Genomic DNA, 21,098 nt, shown 5'->3' on the forward strand with positions numbered 1-21,098 from the left:
AATTCATGAATTACTTTAGTTAACAAAGGGTATTTTAAGAGATTTTACATGTTTTTTCTGCCTTTCCGCTTTGTTGAGTTTAATGCCTCTGCTCCCATGTTTACTTTCCTCAGTTGCTTGACAATTCTTGGTTGTTTTTCAGTCTTTACATTTGTGACTCTGTAGTGTGTCTTTTGTGAGTTAGTCTTTTCTGTGTTGCTCTGTGACCTGGGTCTCAACTAGTGGGAATACTCCTGCTCGGAGAGTAATAGAAAACCTCTACACAGCTGCTCTTATGCAGAAATCACCAGTGCTGTGCCTGAGGCAGGGCTCCGGGCCTCAGCATTAAAGCAGGATTTCCAACTCTAGTCACCCAACTTGGCAGGTGAGTGTGTGTAGGTTTTTCTCAGATGTGAGCGGGCTGCAGCATTTACCCAGGACATGACCATACCTTTCCAAGACTGGTGCAGACTCATAGCTCTGTTTTTTCAGCAAATGATATTGTTGTCTCCTGTACAAGTTGTTCCAAATTCAGTGTGTTATTTCACAACTGAGGGGGACTTCACACTTGCTGGTCTAAGAATTTCCCCAGACCCATTTCTCTTCATACTTACCTTTTTCAGATCTGGGTTCTGGTTTTCCCTTCCCTCCTGCAGATCTGATCTCTTGTGCATTGTGTCATTTTAGGGATTCCCTAAAGTTCTATGTGTCATTCTGACATCTTGATCTGATCTCTAAATGGCCATTCTTCTTTTTTTCTTCACTGTTTCATGGCATATGAGAGGTGTTTGCATATTGAAGAAAAGGAATCATTGGGGAGGAGTAGACAAATGTAAAATGTAGTTCACTTGGAAATACATGGCCCCAATGACATTGACTTAATGTGACTTTGGATTTCCTTTGTTTTATCTGTGCTTGTATTTCTTTCTTTTTTTTTAAATTTAATTTTATTTTGTGATTTGTTACCTCCTCAAGTGTACTGTTTACCATATGTTTATGCTTGTGCTTTTAAAAACACAGAACTTGTAATATTTGCCTATATTTATTTTGCACCTAAATTTATTTTAGGTAACAAATCAAATGGTGACAGCTTGTAAAGCATATATTACTGATGGAGGAGTAAACCATATTTGGGATCAGGAAACGCCAGTGGTACTAAAGAAAATTCAGGTTCGTAGAAATATTTTTCTTTTCATAAGCTTTCACCATCTGGTCCAGTTTTGCTTTGTTCCTTCACACAACATGTTAACTTTTGAAACAATCTTGAACATAATAATGAGAATATTAAAAAATGTCATTTATGTCTCACTGTCTGGCAGTGAGAGGAGCAGGTTAAAATGATGGAAGAGGGGAAACTTTGTGACAGGCTCTAACTATTAGGTTGAGGTGCTTGAATGAAACACAGGCAACCCCCCTACCAGAGCAGTAGGAGTAGCTGCTCTGGTAAAACAGAAGAAATAAATGAGCAAATTAGAAAAAAGGAAGAAAGCTGAGGCTCATGCACGACAAGCACCTAAATGCAGCAAAATCAACTGTCCAAGGTGGAAATGGCAGTATAATTGGAAACGGCAGGAGAGGATTGGTGTGCGATTCCTAATTGAAGTCATAAACCTCTTTTCTGCTGGACCAAACTCAAGGTGGGAAGCCAGGACCAGTCCTGTGACCGTGTGCTCTTCTGGAGTCAAAGAGAACTGACAAAGGAAAGAGTCTTCAGAACAACTTGAGGCTCAACAAAAAGCTGACAAACAGAAAGGCTTTCAATAATTTTAAAAAGAAGATGGACCAGGGCCTCTAGCCAGCCATACAGCCCCTTCCGAACAACTGGGAAGTCCACACATGTGACGACAGAACAGAAGCTTTGAGGACAAGCTTGAAAAATGTATTCAGTAAATACACCAAACAGACGGGTGTGGGGGGGAGAAGCAGGGGCTGGCGGGACAAAGGGCACCAGAAACAATAGAAGAGCTTGTTGAGATGGTGAAGGCAACAGAGTGCTCAAGAGTAAGAAAGAAATGAGCAAATTGGCAAAAAGGAAGAAAGCTGAGGCTCGTGAGCACAGGAAGAGCCAAAGAATGGCTTCATGGCACACTTGGTCACATCTTGGACACACTTGGTGCATCTTCAGGAATAAACTGAGCCGGGATATCCAAGATGGCGGGCCAGAGGGAGGCAGCATCTGTGTCGCTCTGTGACCTGGGTCTCAGCTAGCCGGACTACTGCTGCTCTGAGAGTGATAGAGGACCCCTCCACAGCTGCTCTCATGCAGAAATGATCAGCGCTGGGCTGTTGGCAGGGCTCCGGGCCTCACCATTAGAGCCGGACTCCCTCCCGACTCCAGTCACCCAACTTCCACCCCCAGCGCCTCAGCAAGATCACCGCATCGGCACCTGCGCAGAACTCCAGACGCTGCTCTGCTCCCGTGCAGGACACTCAGCTGCTACCCACCCAAGGAACTCCAGCCGCCCCTCCCCTGTGAGCCCCCGTCTACCAACATGGGGCTCCCCTGGTCACCTCCATCTTGCGACTTGGCAGCTATTTCCATAGTCCCCTACCAGAGGTAGTCTGTCTGCACCTGGGGACATCCCACAGGATCTGAAGACAACCAAAATCCTCAACACTGCACGCCACAGAGCTCACCTCTGAACACATCGCACCACACCATCGCCCTGCTCCCCCCACCCGACCTGACGCCCCAGTGCTGGAAGCAGCCTGCCTCCATCATGGCTCACCTTCTTGCCATCTTTGGTGGGGGCAGTGCCCAGATTGGAAATCCAGCTGGCCAGGTACCCAGTTTCCAACTCCCCACTCTCCCCAGTGGCTGGTAACCAGGTACATTAATTGCCCAACACAAAAGTGCTCTCAGTGAGATGGGTGTGCAGTGCAACCAGGGCACCTCCCATGGGAGCCCTGGTGAAAGAGGTCCCTAGAAGGAGAGGGTACAACAGTTGGGTGACTAACAGAGCGACCAGGAACTGGGAAATCTTCAGGCAAGATAGGGAGATAGGACTGGGCACCCAAGTCATACAGTGGACCCAAGAAGAAACCCTTGAGGTGCAGTCTCCCTGCAGGAACTGGCAGGTGTCACACCTCACTTCCAGGTGCCCTGCACTGGGACCAGCCTTCCCATCCTGGGAGCACCTTAGCAGGATCACTGCATTAGCACCTGCGCAGAACTCCAGAGGCTGCTCCACTCCCATGCAGGACACTCAGCTGCTTCGCCATTCTGAGGGCGGACATACCAGCAAACAACAGACAACCGCACCTATTGGATGAGAAGGGAAGCAGGAAGGATTCTGATCTCCAACCAAAACAATTAACAATCCTGATTTCTTTCTTTGAAATTTTGTTTTCCTCTTTTTCTTCTCCCCCTCTATTCTCCTGTCCTCATATCCCCAACATATGTGAAACCAAGTACTTTGCATGAATTAGGATTTTGAGGACTGGGATGTCTGAATAGTATATTATAGTTGTGTTGTATATGCATTTTTTTCCTCCAATTTTTACTATTTTAACAACCTTTATTTTTCTTAATACATATGCATGTTTGTTTTATGTACTCTACTATCATCCCATGTACTTGTCTACCCCAAATTGCTTCCTGTTTATTCTCCTGCTACTAACCCTTTTCATTATATTTCTCTTTCACACTTCCTAAGATTTACTAACTCTGTATCTTCACATCCTGCCTCCTTAGCATATTATCCTCTATATCCTCACCCCCAGTCCGTTGTCCACCGTCAGAAACTGTAAACCCTTTTACAAACCTACTGATTATATTAATATTAACATTGATATTAATATTAATCAAATTCAACATTTCTGTACATTGTGACCAAACTGCAAATGTCTTAATAGCAATGAATTGTTATAGGTGCTATATTGTTTACATTGGGATCTGTTAACATTGTCCTTCCCCACAAAGGAGCGGTATTGGAACCCAATAACGTTTTATACCCACAGCGCTAGAAGGAAAGACACATGAGCAACATGTAAAGACAAGGGAAGAAAATGCCCGAAACAAATCAAGATACCACATTATTAGAATCCATGGCCAGCACAGTGGAAGAAATGACAGAGAACGAGTTCAGGATGTACATGATTAAAATGTTCTGTGAATCAAAGGATGAATAAAAGAGCAAATATAGGCAGCAAAAGATCATTTTGACAAAGAGCTATTTACCACATACAGGAAGCAAAAGATTACTTCAATAGGGAGATACAAGTTCTAAAAAACAAACAAACAAACAGAAATCCTTGAAATGAAAGAAACAATAAACCAAAGTAAAAGTTCGGTTGAAAGCATCTCCAACAGAGTAGACCATTTGAAAGACAGGATCTCAGACAATGAAGACAAAATATATAATCTTGAAAAGAAAGTAGACCACACAGTGAAAATGGTAAGAAACCTTGAGCAGAACATTCAAGAAATATGGAATAGCATAAAAAGACCAAATTCAAGAGTTACTGGGATAGAGGAAGGCATAGAGTTCCAAACCGAAGGAATGAACAATCTTTTCAATGAAATAATGTCAGAAAACTTTCTGAACATGAAGAATGAATTAGAAAAGCAAATTCAAAAAGCCTACAGGATGCCAAATGTACAAAATCATAACAGATCCACACCAAGACACATTATAATGAAAATGCTCAACATTAAGGAGAGAATATTAAAAGCCACGAGAGAAAGGAATCAGATTACATATGGGGGAAACAAATTATTATAACTGCAGATTTTTCAACCCAGACCCTGAAAACTAGAAGATCCTGGAATAATATATATCAAGCTCTGAAAGAAAATAGGTGCCAACCAAGAATCTAGATTTGATGATGAAATAAAAACCTTCCACGATAAACAAAAGTTAAAAGAACTTACAGCTAGAAAACTGGCACAGCAAAATATTCCATGAAGAGGAAATGAAAAATAACAATGAAAATCAGCAGAGGGAGGTAGTACACTGAAGGAAAAACTAATCAAAGGAGAAATCAAATCAAGTTAGATAACAAATATAACAAAAATGGCTGGGAATACAAATCATGTCTCAATAATAACCCTGAATGTTAACGGCCTAAACTCACCAATCAAAAGACAGATTGGATTAAAAAAATAAGACCCAACAATATATTGCCTCCAGGAGACTCATCTGATAGGAAAAGATATACACAGACTGAAGGACGTGAACTGTGGAAGCAAGCAGGGGTTTCCATCCTCATATCAAATAAAGTAGACTTCAAGCTAAATTTAATCAAAAGGGATAAAGAAGGACATTTCATACTGCTCAAGGGAACCATACACCAACAGGACATCAAAATTATAAATATATATGTCCCAAACAATGGAGCATCTATGTTCATCAAACAAATTCTTCTCGAGTTCAAGAGTCAAATTGACCACAACACAGTAATCTTGGGTGACTTTAAAACACCTCTCTCACCACTGAATAGATCCTCCAAACAAAAGCTGAACAAAGAAATTATAGAACTCAATAATACAATAAATAACTTAGACTTAACTGACATATATAGAATATTTCATCCTTCAACAAGTGAATACACTTTCTCCTGCTTCTAACCCTCTTCATTATATTTCTCTTTCATACTTCCTAAGATATACTAACTCTATATCCTCACATCCTTTTTACCCCTCACACATCAGCAGCACATGGATCCTTCTCTAAAATAGACCATATAATATGCCACAAAACAACTCTTAGCAAATACGAAAAAGTAGAGATACTTACCCTGCATTTTATCAGATCATAATGGAATGAAATTAGAAATCAATGACAAGAGCTGGAATTGTGGCTCAGTGGTGGAGTTCTCGCCTAGCATGAGCAGGACCTGGGTTCGATTCTCAGCACCACATAATAAAAATAAAGACATTGTGTTGTGTCCATCTACACCTAAAAAAAAAAATTAAAAAAGAAATCAATGACAAAATAAAAGATAGAAATTACTTCAATATCTGTAGACTAAATAATATGCTACTAAATGAACAATGAGTTGCAAAAGACATCAAGGAGGAGATTAAAAAATTCTTAGAGGTAAATGAGAACACTGACACAACATACCAAAATCTCTGGGACACTTTGAAGGCAGTACTAAGAGGAAAGTTCATTGCATAGAGCTCATTCCTTAAAAGAAGAAAAATTCAGCAAATAAATGACATAATATTACATCTCAAAGCCCTAGAAAAAGAAGAACAAATCAACACCAAAAGCAGTAGAAGACAGGAAATAATTAAAATTAGAGATGAAGTCAATGAAATTGAAACAAAAGAAACAATTAAAAGAATTGAAAAAACAAAAAGCTGGTTCTTTGAAAAAAATAAATAAAATTGATGGACCATTAGCTACGCTAATGAAGAGAAGGAGAGAGAAAACTCAAATTACTAACATAAATGATGAAAAAAGGTAATATCACAACAGACACTACAGAAATACAGTAGATAATTAGAAATTATTTTGAAAACTTGTACTCCAATAAAATAGAAAATGTTGAAGGCATTGACAAATGATTTGCCCAAATTGAATCAGGATGATAACACAATTTAAACAGACCAATATCAAGTGATGAAATAGAAGATGCCATCGGAAGCCTACCAACCAAGAAAAACCCAGGACTGGATGGATACACAGCGAGTTCTACAAGACCTTTAAAGAAGAACTAATACCAATACTCTTCAATTTATTTCAGGAAATAGAAAAAAGAGGTAGCACTTCCAAACTCATTCTATGAGGCCAATATCACCTTGATTCCCAAACCAGGCAAAGACATGTCACAGAAAGAAAACCTCAAACTAATATCTCTAATAAATATAGATGTAAATATTCTCAATAAAATTCTGGCAAATTGAATACAAAAACATATCAAAAAGATGGTGAACCACAATCCAGTGGGATTCATCCCAGCGATGCAAGGTTGGTTCAACATATGGTAATCGATAAATGTAATTCACCACATCAATAGACTTAAAGATAAGAAGCATATGATCTTTTCTATAGATGCAGAAAAAGCATTCAACAAAATATAGCACCCCTTCATGTTCAAAACACTAGAAAAATTAGGGCTAACAGGAACATATCTCAACATCATAAAGGCTATCTATGGAGAAAAATTGAAGGCATTCCCTCTAAAAACTGGAACAATACAGGGATGCCCTCTTTCACCACTTTTTAACATAGTTCTTGAAACACTGGCCCGAGTAATTAGAGAGATGAAAGAAATTAAGAGGATACAGATAGGAAAAGAAGAACTCAAATTAGCACTATTTGCTGATGATATGATTCTATACCTAGAAAACCCCAAAAGTTTCATCAGAAAACTTCTAGAACTAGTAAATGAATTCAGCAAAGTAGCAGGATATACAATCAACACCCATAAATCAAATGCATTTCTATATATCAGTGACAAATCCTCTGAAAGGGAAGCAAGGAAAACTACCCCATTTACAAAAGCCTCAAAAAAAAAAAAAAAAAAACCAACTTGGGAATAAACTTAACAAAAGAGGTGAAAGACCTATACAATGAAAACTACAGAACAGTAAAGAAAGAAATCAAAGAAGACCTTAGAAGGTGGAAAGATCTACCTTGCTCTTGGATAGGCAGAATTAATATTATTGAAATGACCATATTATCAAAGCACGATACAGATTTAATGCAATTCCGATCAAAATCCCAATGGCATTCTTCATAGAAATAGAAAAATCAGTCGTGAAATTCAACTGGAAAAATAAGAGACCCAGAATAGCTAAAGCAATCCTTAGCAGGAAGAGTTGAAGCAGGTGGAATCACTATACCAGATCTTAAACTATACTACAGAGTAGTAGTAACAAAAAAAGCATAGTATTGGGACAAAACAGACTGGTAGACTAATGGTACAGAATAGAGGACACAGAAACTAACCCATAAAATTATAATTATATTATACATTGAAGAAAAGATAGCCTCTTCAACAAAAAGTGCTGGAAAAACTGTAAATCCATATGCAACAAAATGAAAGTAAACCTCTATCTCTCACCATGTACAAAACTAAACTTGAAATGAATCAAAGACCTAGGAATTAAACCAGAAATCCTGTGTTCAATAGAAGAAAAAGTAGGCCATAATCTCCATCATGTCTGATTAGGCCCCAACTTCCTTAATAAGACTCCGCTGGCCCACGAATTAAAATCAAGAATCAATAAATGGGATGGATTCAAACTAGAAAGTTTCTTCTGAGCAAAAGAAACAATCAGTGAGATGAATAGAGAGCCTACATCTTGGGAGCAAATTTTTACTCCTCACAAATCAGAGCACTAATCTCTAGGGTATATATATAAAGAACTCAAAAAGCTAAACACCAAAAAACCCCAAATAACCCAATCAATAAATAGGCCAAGGACCTTAACAGACACTTCTCAGAAGATGATATACAATCAATCAACAAACATGAAAAAATGTTCAACATCTCTAAGCAGTTAGAGAAATGCAAATCAAAACTACTCTAAGGGGCTGGGGTTGTGGCTCAGTGGTAGAGCGCTCATGCAAGACCCTGAGTTCGATCCTCAGTACCACATACAAAAATAAACAAATGAAATAAAGGTGCTGTGTCAACTAAAATAATAAATATATTTTTTTTAAAAAACTACTCTAAGATATCATCTCACTCCAGTCAGAATGGCAGCTATTAAGAACACAAACAAGGGCTGGGGTTGTGGCTCAGCATGAGGCACTGGGTTTGATCCTCAGCACCACATGAAAGTAAAGATATTGTGTCCACCTAAAAATAAAAAATAAATATTAAAAAAGAGAATACAAACAACAGTAAGAGTTGGCGAGGATGTCAGTAAAAAGGCACACTCATACATTGTTGGTAGGACTACAAATTGGTGCAGCTAATATGGAAAGCAGTATGGAGATTCCTTGGAAAACTGGGAATGGAACTACCATTTTACCCAGCTATTCCTGTCCTTGATCTATACCCAAAGGACTTAAAAAACAGCATACTACAGGGACACAGCCTCATCAATGTTTATAGCAGCACAATTCATGATAGCTAAATTGTGGAACCAACCTAGATGCCCTTCAGTAGATGAATGGATAAAGAAATTGTGGCTTATATACATAGTGGAATATTACTCAGCAATAAAAGAGAATAAAATTATGGCATTTGTAGGTAAATGGATGGAGTTGGAGAAGATAATGCTAAGTGAAGTTAGCCAATCCCCCAAAACCAAATGTTGAAAATTTTCTGTGATATAAGGAGGCTGATTCGTAGTGCAGTTGGGAGGGGGAGTATGGGAAGAATAGATGAACTCTAGATAGGGTAAAGGGGTGGAAGGGGAAGGGAGGGGTCAGGGGGTTAGAAATGATGGTGGAATGAGATGAACATCATTATCCAAAGCACATGTATGAAGACATGAATGGTGTGAGGCTACTTTGCATACAACTAGAGCTTAAAAAATTTTTGCTCTATATGTGTAATATGGATGTAATGTATTCTGTTGTCATATATAACAAATTAGAAGAAAAAATTTAAAAAAGAAATAAATGTTCATAATTTAAAAAAAAAGAAAGAAAAGAAACTGAGCCAGGCACGGTGGTGCACACCTGTGATCCCAGAGGTTGAGGCAGGTGGATCAAAAGTTCAAGAGCAGCCTTAGTGAGGCCCTAAGCAAGTTAGTGAGACCCTGTCTCAAAACAAAATGAGGGGGCACTGGGGATGCAGCTCAGTTGTTAAGCACCCCTCAGTTCAATTTTTCAGCACAAATAAAACAAAACAAAACAAAAATGAAAAAAGAAAAACCCAAAACAAACAAACAAAAATAAAAATAAAACTGAGGATTAGTTACACTGAGCACATTTTCACATACCTATTGGTATGTCTTTTAAGAAATGTCTTTTCAGGTCCTTTGCCCATTTATAAATCAGGTCCTTTCTTGCTATTGAATTGTTCAAATTCCTTATATATTTTGGATCTGAACCTCTTACCAGATGCATGGTTTGCAAATACTGTCACCCATCTTATTGCCTCTTCACCCTGTTGCTTATTTCTTTTGCTGTGTAGTTTTTTAATTGATGTGCCCTATTTATGTATTTTTGCTTCTGTTACTTAAACTTTAGTCATTTAAAAATGACTCAGACCAATGTCAAGGAACATATGTTTTCTTCTATGAATTTTATAGTTTCATGTCTTAACTTTGAAGTCTTTACCCTGTTTGAGTTGACTTTTGTATACTGTGTGAGGTTAGAGTCCAATTTCAAAATAGCAGGAGGAGATTTTCCTTACACAATTTATTAAAAGGAATTCTCTTTCTCCACTCTGTGATCTTGGCACCTTATTGAAGGTGAACCATCTGGGTTGGCCTTAATACCTGGATTTATGTCTGGTCCTCTCCTCTGTTCTGTTGTTGATTATGTTTGTTTTCATGCCAGTACCATTCTGTTTTGATTACTGTAGCTTTGTAATACATTTTGAAGTCAGCCTGGATGATGCTCCCAGCTTTGCAAGTTAAAACAATGATGTCACTTCACTCCTATTAGAATGTTTATTATAACAATGACAAGATAACAAGCAGTGGCAAGAATGTGCAGAAAAGGGGACTCTTGAGCACTGCTGGTGGGAATATTAGTTGGTATAGCCGTTATGGAAAATAGTGAAACAGTGTGCAAGAGGTTCCTCAGAAAATCAAAAGTAGAACTACCATGTGATCTAGTGCTCCCTCTTGTGGATACACATCCAAAGAAAATGAAATAATTGTCTCAAGGGGATAATCTGCATGTAAAAATGGCCCCTGGTAGCACTTAGAAATTTTAACATTGAAGAGTAGTTTGGTTTTAGAAAATGTGAGCTTGACACGATAGTTAATTCCTACTGAACCCTAGCAACTATCTTATTTTTTATTTCTCCTCAGTTCACTGATGATGCCTTTAGCTTTGCAAATTAAAACAACAATGAAATATCACCTTACTCCTATTAATGACTGGCCAATGGTATAGCTGCAGTCAAATGTTAGGATTTCAGCCAATCAAAAACTTTATGATCTTGGGCTGGAGATGTAGCTCAGTGACAGAGCACTTGTCTAACAAGTGTAAAGCCCTTGGTTTAATCCCTAGTACTGCCAAAATAAAATAAAATAAAATCCTTTATGATCTCCTTTTGGAGCAATGATAGTTGGATGGTAAGTTGTTATTACAAAGTCTTTATGTTACATAAAACATAAAGAATATCAAGAATATCAAGAATGCTGATTCAAACAAAGAAGGATGTCAGCTGAATAGACATGTCTTGACAGATAACTACTGGGTCTCTTGGGAGCAGTAATTAGCTACGAACATATGAAAACAAATAGTGTATGTCATAGTTTGATGCAGGATAAAGGAAAATAATGAGGATGAAGAGATGAAAACACTCTATGTATATTTAAAAACTATATTGGTCTTTACAGGCTTTGAATATGTAGACAGAGAACTTGAACTTGGTTAACAGCAGCAGCCCCTGTTTGAGGGGCTTGCATGATGAGTTCTGTGTGAGGATAGAATTTTTGAAGATTCGAGAACAAATGTGTCACCACCCCACCCCTTCTTGTAATTCTCTTGTAGGATTGCATTTTTCTATTCAAGGAGTATCAGTCATCTTTTCACAAAACAAGGAAACAAATTTTAGATTCATCAGGAGAGAAATCTTTTGAGGTTTCAGAAATGTACATATTTGGGAAATTTGAAGCTTTCTGTAAAAGACTGGAGAAGGTAAGTGTTATGTAGTCACTGGACCCCTCCCCCCAATCCCCGCAAGTCACCCGTTTCATGCTTCATGTAGTGTTATTGAAAATCATTGTTCCAGATCTTTTGTCTCACTATTAATATGAACCATCTCATTAAATTAGTCATAAATCACTGCATTTATTATAATTTTTTATCCTTAGTTATTGCCTTTTGCCAGGCACACACCAGCTATTGCAAACTTTCATCTCTCTCATGACTTCAGTTCTATTTCCATGTTAAAAACTTCTGCCCTTCAAGGATGTGGGGGAAAAGGCACACTCATACACTGCTGGTGGGACTGCAAATTGGTGCAGACAACATGGAAAGAAGTATGGAGATTTCTTGGAAATTTGGGAATGGAACCACCATTTGACTCAGCTATCCCTCTCCTAGGTCTATACCCAAAGGACTTAAAAATAGCATACTATAGGGACAAAGTCACTTTAGAATGTTTATAGCAGCACTATTCACAATAGCTAAACTGTGGAACCAATCTAGATGCCCTTCAATAGATGAATGGATAAAAAATTGTGGCATATATACACAATGGGACTCAGCAATAAAGAGAATAAAATCATGGTATTTGCAGGTAAATGGATGGAGATGGAAAAGTTAATGCTAAGTGAAGTTAGCCAATCCCTCCAAACCAAATGCCGCATGTTTTCTCTGATATAAGGAGGCTGACTCATAGTGGGGTAGGGAGGGAGCATGAGAAGAATAGACAAATTCTAGATAGAGCAGAGGGGTGGGAAGGGAAGGGAGGGGACAGGGGGTTAGAAATGATGGTGGATTGTGATGAACATAATTATCCAAAGTACATGTATGAAGACACAAATTAGTGTGAATATACTATGTATACAACTAGAGAGATGAAAAATTGTGCTCTATATGTTTAATAAGAATTGTAATGCATTCCACTTTCATATATATAACATGAAACTTCCGCCCTTGACCATGATGTTAGGATGTGAGATGAAATACCTGCAAATGCCTGGCAGAACCCAGTTGTTGTGGAATAGCTGGATTTCCGGCCCCTCCTCTTTCTGGGCCTGTGTGGGCCTAGACATTGTGTGGGGGATGCCTTTGCTAGACAGGTGTGGCTGGGAAACTTCTGCACCTTTCATTTCGTTTGTTAAGGCTCACTGAGGAGGAATGGTATTTTTTCAGGGATGTAAGGAACCAGCACTAGAGGTTCTTTGCAGTTAGCCTTTGACATGTCTATAAAGATCTCATTTAGCCAGTCCTCCCGGCACCCTACTGTTTTCAAACTCCTTGGATCCTGGTAGTCTTTAGGTTCCCATTCATCTTTTGTTGGTAAGTGGGGGGTGGAGGGACATGATGAAGGTTGAAGAGCATTTCCCAGACATGTCCAGAGGCCAGAGTTTATTTTTAATCTCCTGATTCAGCCAGGATAGGAAAATAGAGAACCAAATGACCAAGTAGGGTCCTTAATACATACTGCTATGGGGCTTTTATTTCTTTTATTTGTTTTTTAACAACTGTATTGGGACAAAGTTCACATATCATTCAATTTACCCATTTAAAGTGTACAAGTCAATGGTTTCTAATATTTTTCACACAGCTGTATAACTATTACCAATATATGATTTTAGGATATTTTCATTCCCACTGAACACACCCTGAACCTATTAGCAGTCACATCCTATCTGCCCCCTTCCCTGCCTAACCATCCACTAATCTACTTTCTGTCGCTAATAGATGTGTCTATGTTGGACATAGTATATAAATGGAATCATATAATATTTAGTCTTTTGGCTTCTTTGATTTAGCATGATGTTTTCAAGTTCATCCATGTTGCACACTACATTTTTTCACTGAATATTCCTTTGCATGAATACATATTTATCCTCTCATCTGATGATGGACATGTAGGTTGCTTCCTCTCTTAGACTATTATGAATAATGCTGTTTCAAACATTTGTGTGTAAGTTTTTAATGTGGACATATGTTGTTATTTCTCAGGTGTCTACATAGAAGCAGACTTGTTGGGTCATATGGCAACCCCATATTTTCTCACTAATTTGCCCCTGCTGGTCTCAAACTCCTAGGCTCAAGTGATCCTCCCACTGCAGCTCTTTGAGTAGCTGGGGACTACAGGTGCCTGCCACTGCACCCCACTGGCAACTCCATATTTGTCTTTGAGGAACTGCCAAACATTTTTCCAAAGTAGCTTCATAAGTTTACATTATAATTAGCAAGGTCTAAAAGCTGAGATTTCTCTACAACCTCAACAACACTTGTTTATCACATCTGTCCTTCTGAATTTGACAGTCTTAGTGGATGTGAAGTGGTATCTTACTGTGGTTTTGATTTTCCCTGATAACTAATAATTTTGAGCATCTTTTCATGTACTTATTGTCCATTTATTTTTCATTTTTGGAGGAATGTCTGTTTGAATGTTTTGCACATTGTGAGTTGTTTATATTTTTATTGTTGAATTGTAAGCATTCTTTAAAAACATTTTTTTAGTTGTTGATGGACCTTTATTTTATTCATTTATTTTGATGTGGTGCTGAGAATTGAACCCAGTGCCTCACACATGTGAGGCAAATGCTCTACCACTGAACCACAACCCCTGAGTATATTCCTTATTAGATTTGATTTGCAAATATTTTCTTTAATTCTGTGGGCTATCTTTTAACTCTCCTCAGAGTGTCCTCTGAAGCAGAGGTATTTAATTTTTATGGAGTCCAACTTATCTAGTTTCTCTTTTGTTCCTTGTGCTTTTTGGTGCCATATCTAAGAAATAGTTGTAAAAGACTGGTTTGTGAACAGTAGTGATTTTGGGGGGCGGGGCATATGGCTAGTTAGAAGGATATTGACGTGTCAAATTAATAATTAGGCCCCATTGGTCAGAACTTGTTCCACAAAGATGCTTAATCTCTTCCCGCCTCTTTGTGGTGTTGGGGATTAGGGAGGGAATCTGGGACCCTGTGCATGCTAGGACGGTTCTACACTGAGACACATTCCAGCCAATAATGTTTCTGAACCACTAGAGCATGAACTTTGAAGGGGGTCCTAATTACCCTTAATTTTCCTGGTACAAGGAACCTTGCCAACTTGGGTACAATTTTGAGTTTGGTAGATTGTAATAACCTAATAGCAGTAAAGATCCTTGGTTTGTAAGTCTGATTCTAGGCAGAATGGGTACCTGTCTGTGAAAAGCAGCCTGGGCATTCCTTTGGTGCTGAGTGGTGATGGTAATGGGTAGTTGCATTGTACCTCTTCCTTGTCTCTGGGAAGGCCCTGCCTCTTATTTTAAGAATAGAAAGTTAAGCACCAGAGCTCAGCAATCAGAGCTAAAGCAGCAGTCCCACAGGCCTTGCCTGAAGTGTGGCCTGATTGCTAGGTTATTCTAACTCCTCTGCACTGAGATCCCCTTGAATGACTGGCATTTCTCCCAGGTATAATTGGTGGATATTGGCATCCAGACCCTCAAATATAGGCTATCAAACTTATTCTGAATTGTGGCCAGGATTTAGCCTGTTTTTTTTTTTTTTTTTTTTTGGTAGTTTTAGGTGGACAGCATGCCTTTATTTTTATGTAGGGCTAAGGATCAGACCTAGTGCCTCACATGCAATAGGCAAACACTCTGCCATCGAGACACAGCCCCATTCCTCTCTGTGAACTCTTAAGTAGTTTAAAAGGAGAGCCCAAGGGTCAAGCTAAGTCAGAGCCTGTTATAAAAAGCTAAGATTCAAAGTCAGAATGACCAGCCAGATGCATGTCCAGTAGTGGTGCATACCTGTAATACTTGCAAATCAGGAGGCTGAGGCAGGAAGAAGACACGTTTGAGGCCAGCTTTAGTAACTTAGCTAGACCCTGCTCAAAATAAAAAAAAATAAAGAGGGTGGGGATATAGCTTAGCGATAAAGCAGCCCAGGTTGGTCTGATCTAAATGATTCTAGAGCCTGTCTGTCGGTTTGATTTTTTAACCAATGATTTATTAAGAATCTGTTTTAGAGAAGGGGCCTCATATCTCATTTAAAAAATATAAAATAGCATTGAGCTGCAGCTGCTGCTCAGAGGTAGAGTGCTTGCTAGCCAGTGCTGTTTGATCTCCAGCACTGCCAATAAATAAATAACATTTCTCTGTTTAAGATTTCAGAAATGATAACGATTGTTCAGACATATACATCCTTGAGTAATTCTACAATAGAAGGAATAGATATCATGGCAATAAAATTCAAAAATATATATCAAGGGGTACAGAAAAAACAATATGACATTCTGGATCCAAGACGGACAGAGTTCGACAAAGATTTTGTGCACTTTATGACAAAAATCAATAGTTTGGAGGTGAGTAGTTATACATGCTCTTCCTTAGGAAAGCTGAAGAGTGATCAGTAGCACTGTCCTGTAATAGAATTAATGTTCACATATTTAGTATTTGTGTTACATTCCTGCTGTGAATTGACAAAAATGTTAGCAGTGTGAATGTTTTAAAGGAGCCCACAAATATTTTTTAACTTTTTGTTTTAATGAAAAATGAACATATACAATGCCAGATGTCAGTGAATAATCAGAAACCTGAAGGGCTGTTAGAGTTATGGCTCATTTTAAATTTACATTAAAATTTGCATTTCATTTTTGTTGTGCCAGGGTCATTTTTTCCAGTGTAAGAAAGAATTTATAGTCTTTATTTTTTATTTTTTTCTTTATTTTTTTAATGGGGGTTGGGGGTGGTACCAGGGATTGAACTCAGAGGCACTCAACCACTGAGCCACATCCCCAGCCCTATTTTGTATTTTATTTATAGACAGGGTCTCACTCAGTTGCTTAGTGCCTCGCTTTTGCTGAGGCTGGCTTTGAACTCACGATCCTCCTGTCTCAGCTTCCTAAGCCACTGGGATTACAGGCGTGTGCCACTGCGCCCATCTGTAGTTCTTTTTCTTTAAGTACAGAGATATCTGAGAGAAGTTGGGGAAGGTGGATCACTCTCCCTTTGGCCTTGTGCCCTATGCCTGCATTCTTCCTGGAGCCACAGAGGACATCTCCGAAGAGCTCTGATCTCACTTGTGTCACAGATTAAGGGACACAAGAGGCATGAGGAGGAGAAGACAAAATATGTTAGATGAGACTGTAACATATTGCTTACCTTTTGGACTTACATGACCTCTGTTATTTTCTAACTGAAAACTACCAATGAACCAAGTTTAGCCCCAGGAAACGATCTCTTTGCTGTAGAACATCCTGGAGACACAGGCAGGGACAAGAATATTCTTGGTCCTGTTTTTGCATCTGAAATTCTTGCCATGAAAGTAAGAAAAAAAGTCAGTTTTGGACTGAGGATGTAGCTTGGTGGTAGAGCACTTGCCTAGCAAGCCTGGGGCTCTGGGTTAGATCCCCAGCACGTCCTGCCATGTGCATGAGCGCGCGCGCGCACACACACACACACACACACAAACACAGAAATATTTTTGTTGCATGTATTAATTTAAAAAACTATATTACATATAATATGGGCAGTATAATTTTAAAAATTCCTAAAATTCTATCATTCTAATAATAATGCTTTTTATTTTTGGCATAGATTTCCTTTTAGCTTTTGACAATTAGATTCTTATAATATTAAGACATATTTTAGTTATTACTTTTAATTTTGGATTAGTTGAGTAGGATAGAGTTTGCTTCCAAAATGCATTGGGAATTAAATGTTTATGGCAATGGAATTTTTTTAAACTTTATTTTATTTATTTTATTTTTTTAGTTGTAGTTGGACACAGTACCTTTATTTTACTTATTTACTTTTTATGTAGTGCTGAGGATCGAACCCAGCACCTTGCACATGCTAGGCGAGTGTTCTACCACTGAGCCACAACCCCAGCCGCGCCCATTCCCCCCCTCCTCCCGCAATGGAGTTTTTTTTTTTTTAATATTGTTTTAGTTGGATGGATACAGTAAGTTTATTTATTTATTTTTATGTGGTGCTGAGGATCGACCTCAGTGCCGCACACGTGTGAGGCAAGTGCTCTACCACTGAGCGACAACCCCAGCCTGGCAATGGAGATTTTTTAAAAACTTGTTATCTTTTAAATTATTTTAAAGACTTATTACTAAGGATTTTTATGTTTTAAAAGACATTGTGGTCCTAGATGCAAATTTTAGCTTTCAGTAAGTTCAGAGGCCAGATTAGCCTTGTAACAGATAATTTGCTTGAGGTGGCAGTGTTTTAATTTTCCTTCCTTTTCCAACGTTCAGTTCGTGGGTGTGATGTATATTAGTAGATCTAACCAATATAATCTGTAAAAGTAATGTGCAAAGTGATTCAGCTCCTTTTTTTGGGTACCAGGAATTTGGAGTTCACTTCTTGGGATAGGAGGAGTCTCGGAAGAACATTTTCTGCTGTTCATTCCTCCTTAACAGTGGCAAAGATGTTTCTGAGAGTAGCAGTGTTGGAAAATGATACTGTTGCCCCTGGTGTGTAGTGTCATTACATTGCTCTATGAGCACACTTAGACATTCTAAATGTTCCAAAGAAAAATGTTTGGTAAGGGACAGTCCTTTCATAAATTCTCTAAACAGTGATGTACAGTAATGAGCTGCAAATGGAAAACACATGTAACTTTGATTTTTCTAGAAGCCACATCAATAGAGTAAAAAGAGGCAGGTGAAATTAATTTTAATAATTATGCTTTATTCAGCCCAGCACATTCAAAATGGTATAATTTTAAAATGACATTAATATAAAAATCATTAACGAGCTATTTTACATCATCTTTTTTTGTCTTTGAAATCCTGCATGTATTTTACATTTACAGACGTCTAATTTCTAAGTAGTTATATTTTAAGTGCTCAAGATCTACAATGTGGCCTGTGGCTGTCATACAGATGGGTAGATATCTTGGAATCTATTTGATTCTGTAGAAAATTCATTAACTAATCTCTTCCTTAACATAAAAAAATCATGTAAATATTAATTTTTTTAGGTACAAATACAAGCATTTATGAACAGTACTTTTGGAAAAATCTTGTCTTCTCAGCAGGCTCTTCAGCTGCTGCAAAGGTATTTATAATACTTTAAGCAGTACAGTCTCTAGGTGGGACACTTATTATCTGAAAACACAATTTCAAATAAGATACTGCTCAGAAATCTCTCCTACATTAACCTGAATACTTAAAATGTTAACCTTTCAATTACCATTAAATAGGTTGATAAAAATTTGAAATAGAGGATGTTATTTTTTTCATTGCATTTTTATAGTAGAAGTCTTTCAGTAACAAAATGAAATTACCTGCCATGTTCCCCCACCCCCAGTCCTGTAATATGCTCAAAGTTAATTCTGTAAGTTATTGGGAAGGGAACAAATGATGTTTAATTCTACATATTGAAGGCATTTCCCAAAGTGAGATTATATAAGAGTAAAATTTTTCATTTTTCTTCTGAGGGATCGATCTCCTATATTTTTTGTTTAAAGTTCATTTCATTGCGTATACATAAGGTGTACAGCATGATGTCTTGATGTATACTGTGGAGTGGTTACTGCAACCAAGCAATTCACATATCCATCATCTCACACAGTTACCCCCTCTCTTTCTTTTTGTGGTAAGAGCACCTAAAAGCTACTCTCCCTCAGTTTCCTTTCCCTCCACTCCAAACAGCAGTTCCCCTGCAGCGGTCAGGGAATCTGGATTAGAAGGACGAGCTGGACTAGAGGCCTTACTTTTCCAGCTCAGGCATAGGTAACCCAAGTCCCATGTTGGGTCCCTTTAGGAACTCTTCTGGGAGTCAGAGGATCTGGGTTTGGGTACAGCTTGTCCTTCTGAAAACACAATTTCAAGTTCCGTATCTCTGTAATGATGACCCATACCTTGAGAGACCATCGTAAGATTCAGACATAATGTAATTCTGATCAGTGGCAGTACTGCAGTCTACAGGTACCATTTTCTTGACAACCTCATTCTCTCTCTCTCTCTTCCATCTCTGTCCCCACCCCCGTTGTTTTGTTTTGTTTTGTTTTTACCTATGGACGCTATTGTCAATTCATATTATTATCAACATTATGGTCCATCACTGTTCTCAGTGGAGGTGCTGTTTGGTGGACAAAGTCATCATCAGGGCTCTGCTTACTTGGAATTACCTGAGCACTAACATTCAGTGTGCTCCACTGCACCTTTACTGAGCCATTTTCCACTCTTCTCTTTCATGTCAGCTTAAATGTCACATCCTCAGGGAAGTTTGTCTTGATTCCTCAGACTTGGCCAGGTCCCCTGTTATATGCATTTCCAGCTTCCTCTTAATTTCAACCATTGCTCGTGTGACTCTTCACTGAAAGTTGCCTTTTCCATAAGCTCCAGGAGAGTGTAGGTGTCCCTGCCTCTTTCATCAGGGGACATTCTAGTCCAGTGTGTGAGGTCCGGTATGAATATCATGTCAGGTGAATGAACCTGTAGTTAGTATATTTCTCACTTCCTTTTTGATGACTCAGCTTTAATTACTTTTAGATTTCAGAAGCTGAACATTCCCTGTCTTCAGTTAGAAATCAACCACACAATTGAGCGAATTCTTCAGTTTTATGTGGCTGAACTTGAAGCTACTAAAAAGGCAAGTGGCCTGTTTATGAATGGAATTATGCATAGTCATAGTACAAAAAAGAAAAATAATCTGAACACTCTCCAGTGCTAAGCTTTTTGGAGGAATCTCTTTCACTGCTGAGGACCTTCAAGGTTCCTTTCCTCATGTGGGAAGGTGCTGGTGGGGCATGTCGCTAGACAGCCAGGTCACCATTTCTTTACTCTAAAGAACTGTCTTTTTGCCACAGCAGTCAGTTGTGTGTATGGCAAAGCCCACTTAAGTTAGTATTTTTAAATATGGAAAGGTTGGCTCTGGAGAATATTGTGATAGATATGCTTCTTCCTTTGAAAGTGTCCATAAAATTTGGGCAGGAAAAAAAATACAGGCAATAGGAAATAAAGGTTGAAGAGAGAATTAAGTATCATATATTGTAAACATCATTGTTTCTGAGTGTCGAATTATCAATTCTTTTGAAGTACATTTACATAATTAGTGACCCCTTCTATATGCAACATGTGAATAATGGTTAAGTAACTGTACAAATACTATTGTACTTCTCCACTTTAGAATTCAAATGTTAACACCATATTTTAATTACAGCTTTATCATTCTCAAAAAGACAATCCTCCTCTTGCTCGCAATATTCCTCCTATTGCAGGAAAGATACTTTGGGTGAGGCAGCTCTATCGCCGGATCAACGAGCCCATCAACTATTTCTTTGTAAGCCAATAATTACATTTATAATATGTGTGTATTGTGGTAATTTTAATACAAAATTGCTTTGCAGGTACATTTTACCCTGTAATATTTGTGCCCGATAAGATGAGGTCAGTTCTTTACTG

At 38.3% G+C, this 21,098-nt stretch overlaps 1 protein-coding gene across 1 annotated transcript in view; it reads left to right on the forward strand.

Moving 5' to 3' along the window:
• Positions 1 to 21,098, forward strand: part of DNAH8 (dynein axonemal heavy chain 8) — a gene marked incomplete at its 3' end in the record, with an annotated part of 273,605 nt that overhangs the window by 22,777 nt on the left and 229,730 nt on the right. The window contains exons 7-12 of the mRNA XM_081294489.1: positions 1,048 to 1,149; positions 11,559 to 11,705; positions 15,843 to 16,040; positions 18,671 to 18,747; positions 20,187 to 20,286; positions 20,857 to 20,976. Coding sequence (XP_081150615.1) covers positions 1,048 to 1,149; positions 11,559 to 11,705; positions 15,843 to 16,040; positions 18,671 to 18,747; positions 20,187 to 20,286; positions 20,857 to 20,976 — 744 coding nt within the window. The remainder of the gene's footprint in view (positions 1 to 1,047; positions 1,150 to 11,558; positions 11,706 to 15,842; positions 16,041 to 18,670; positions 18,748 to 20,186; positions 20,287 to 20,856; positions 20,977 to 21,098) is intronic.

Source organism: Spermophilus citellus, assembly GCF_964194105.1.
Source record: "Spermophilus citellus genome assembly, chromosome: 5".
NCBI lineage: Eukaryota > Metazoa > Chordata > Mammalia > Rodentia > Sciuridae > Spermophilus > Spermophilus citellus.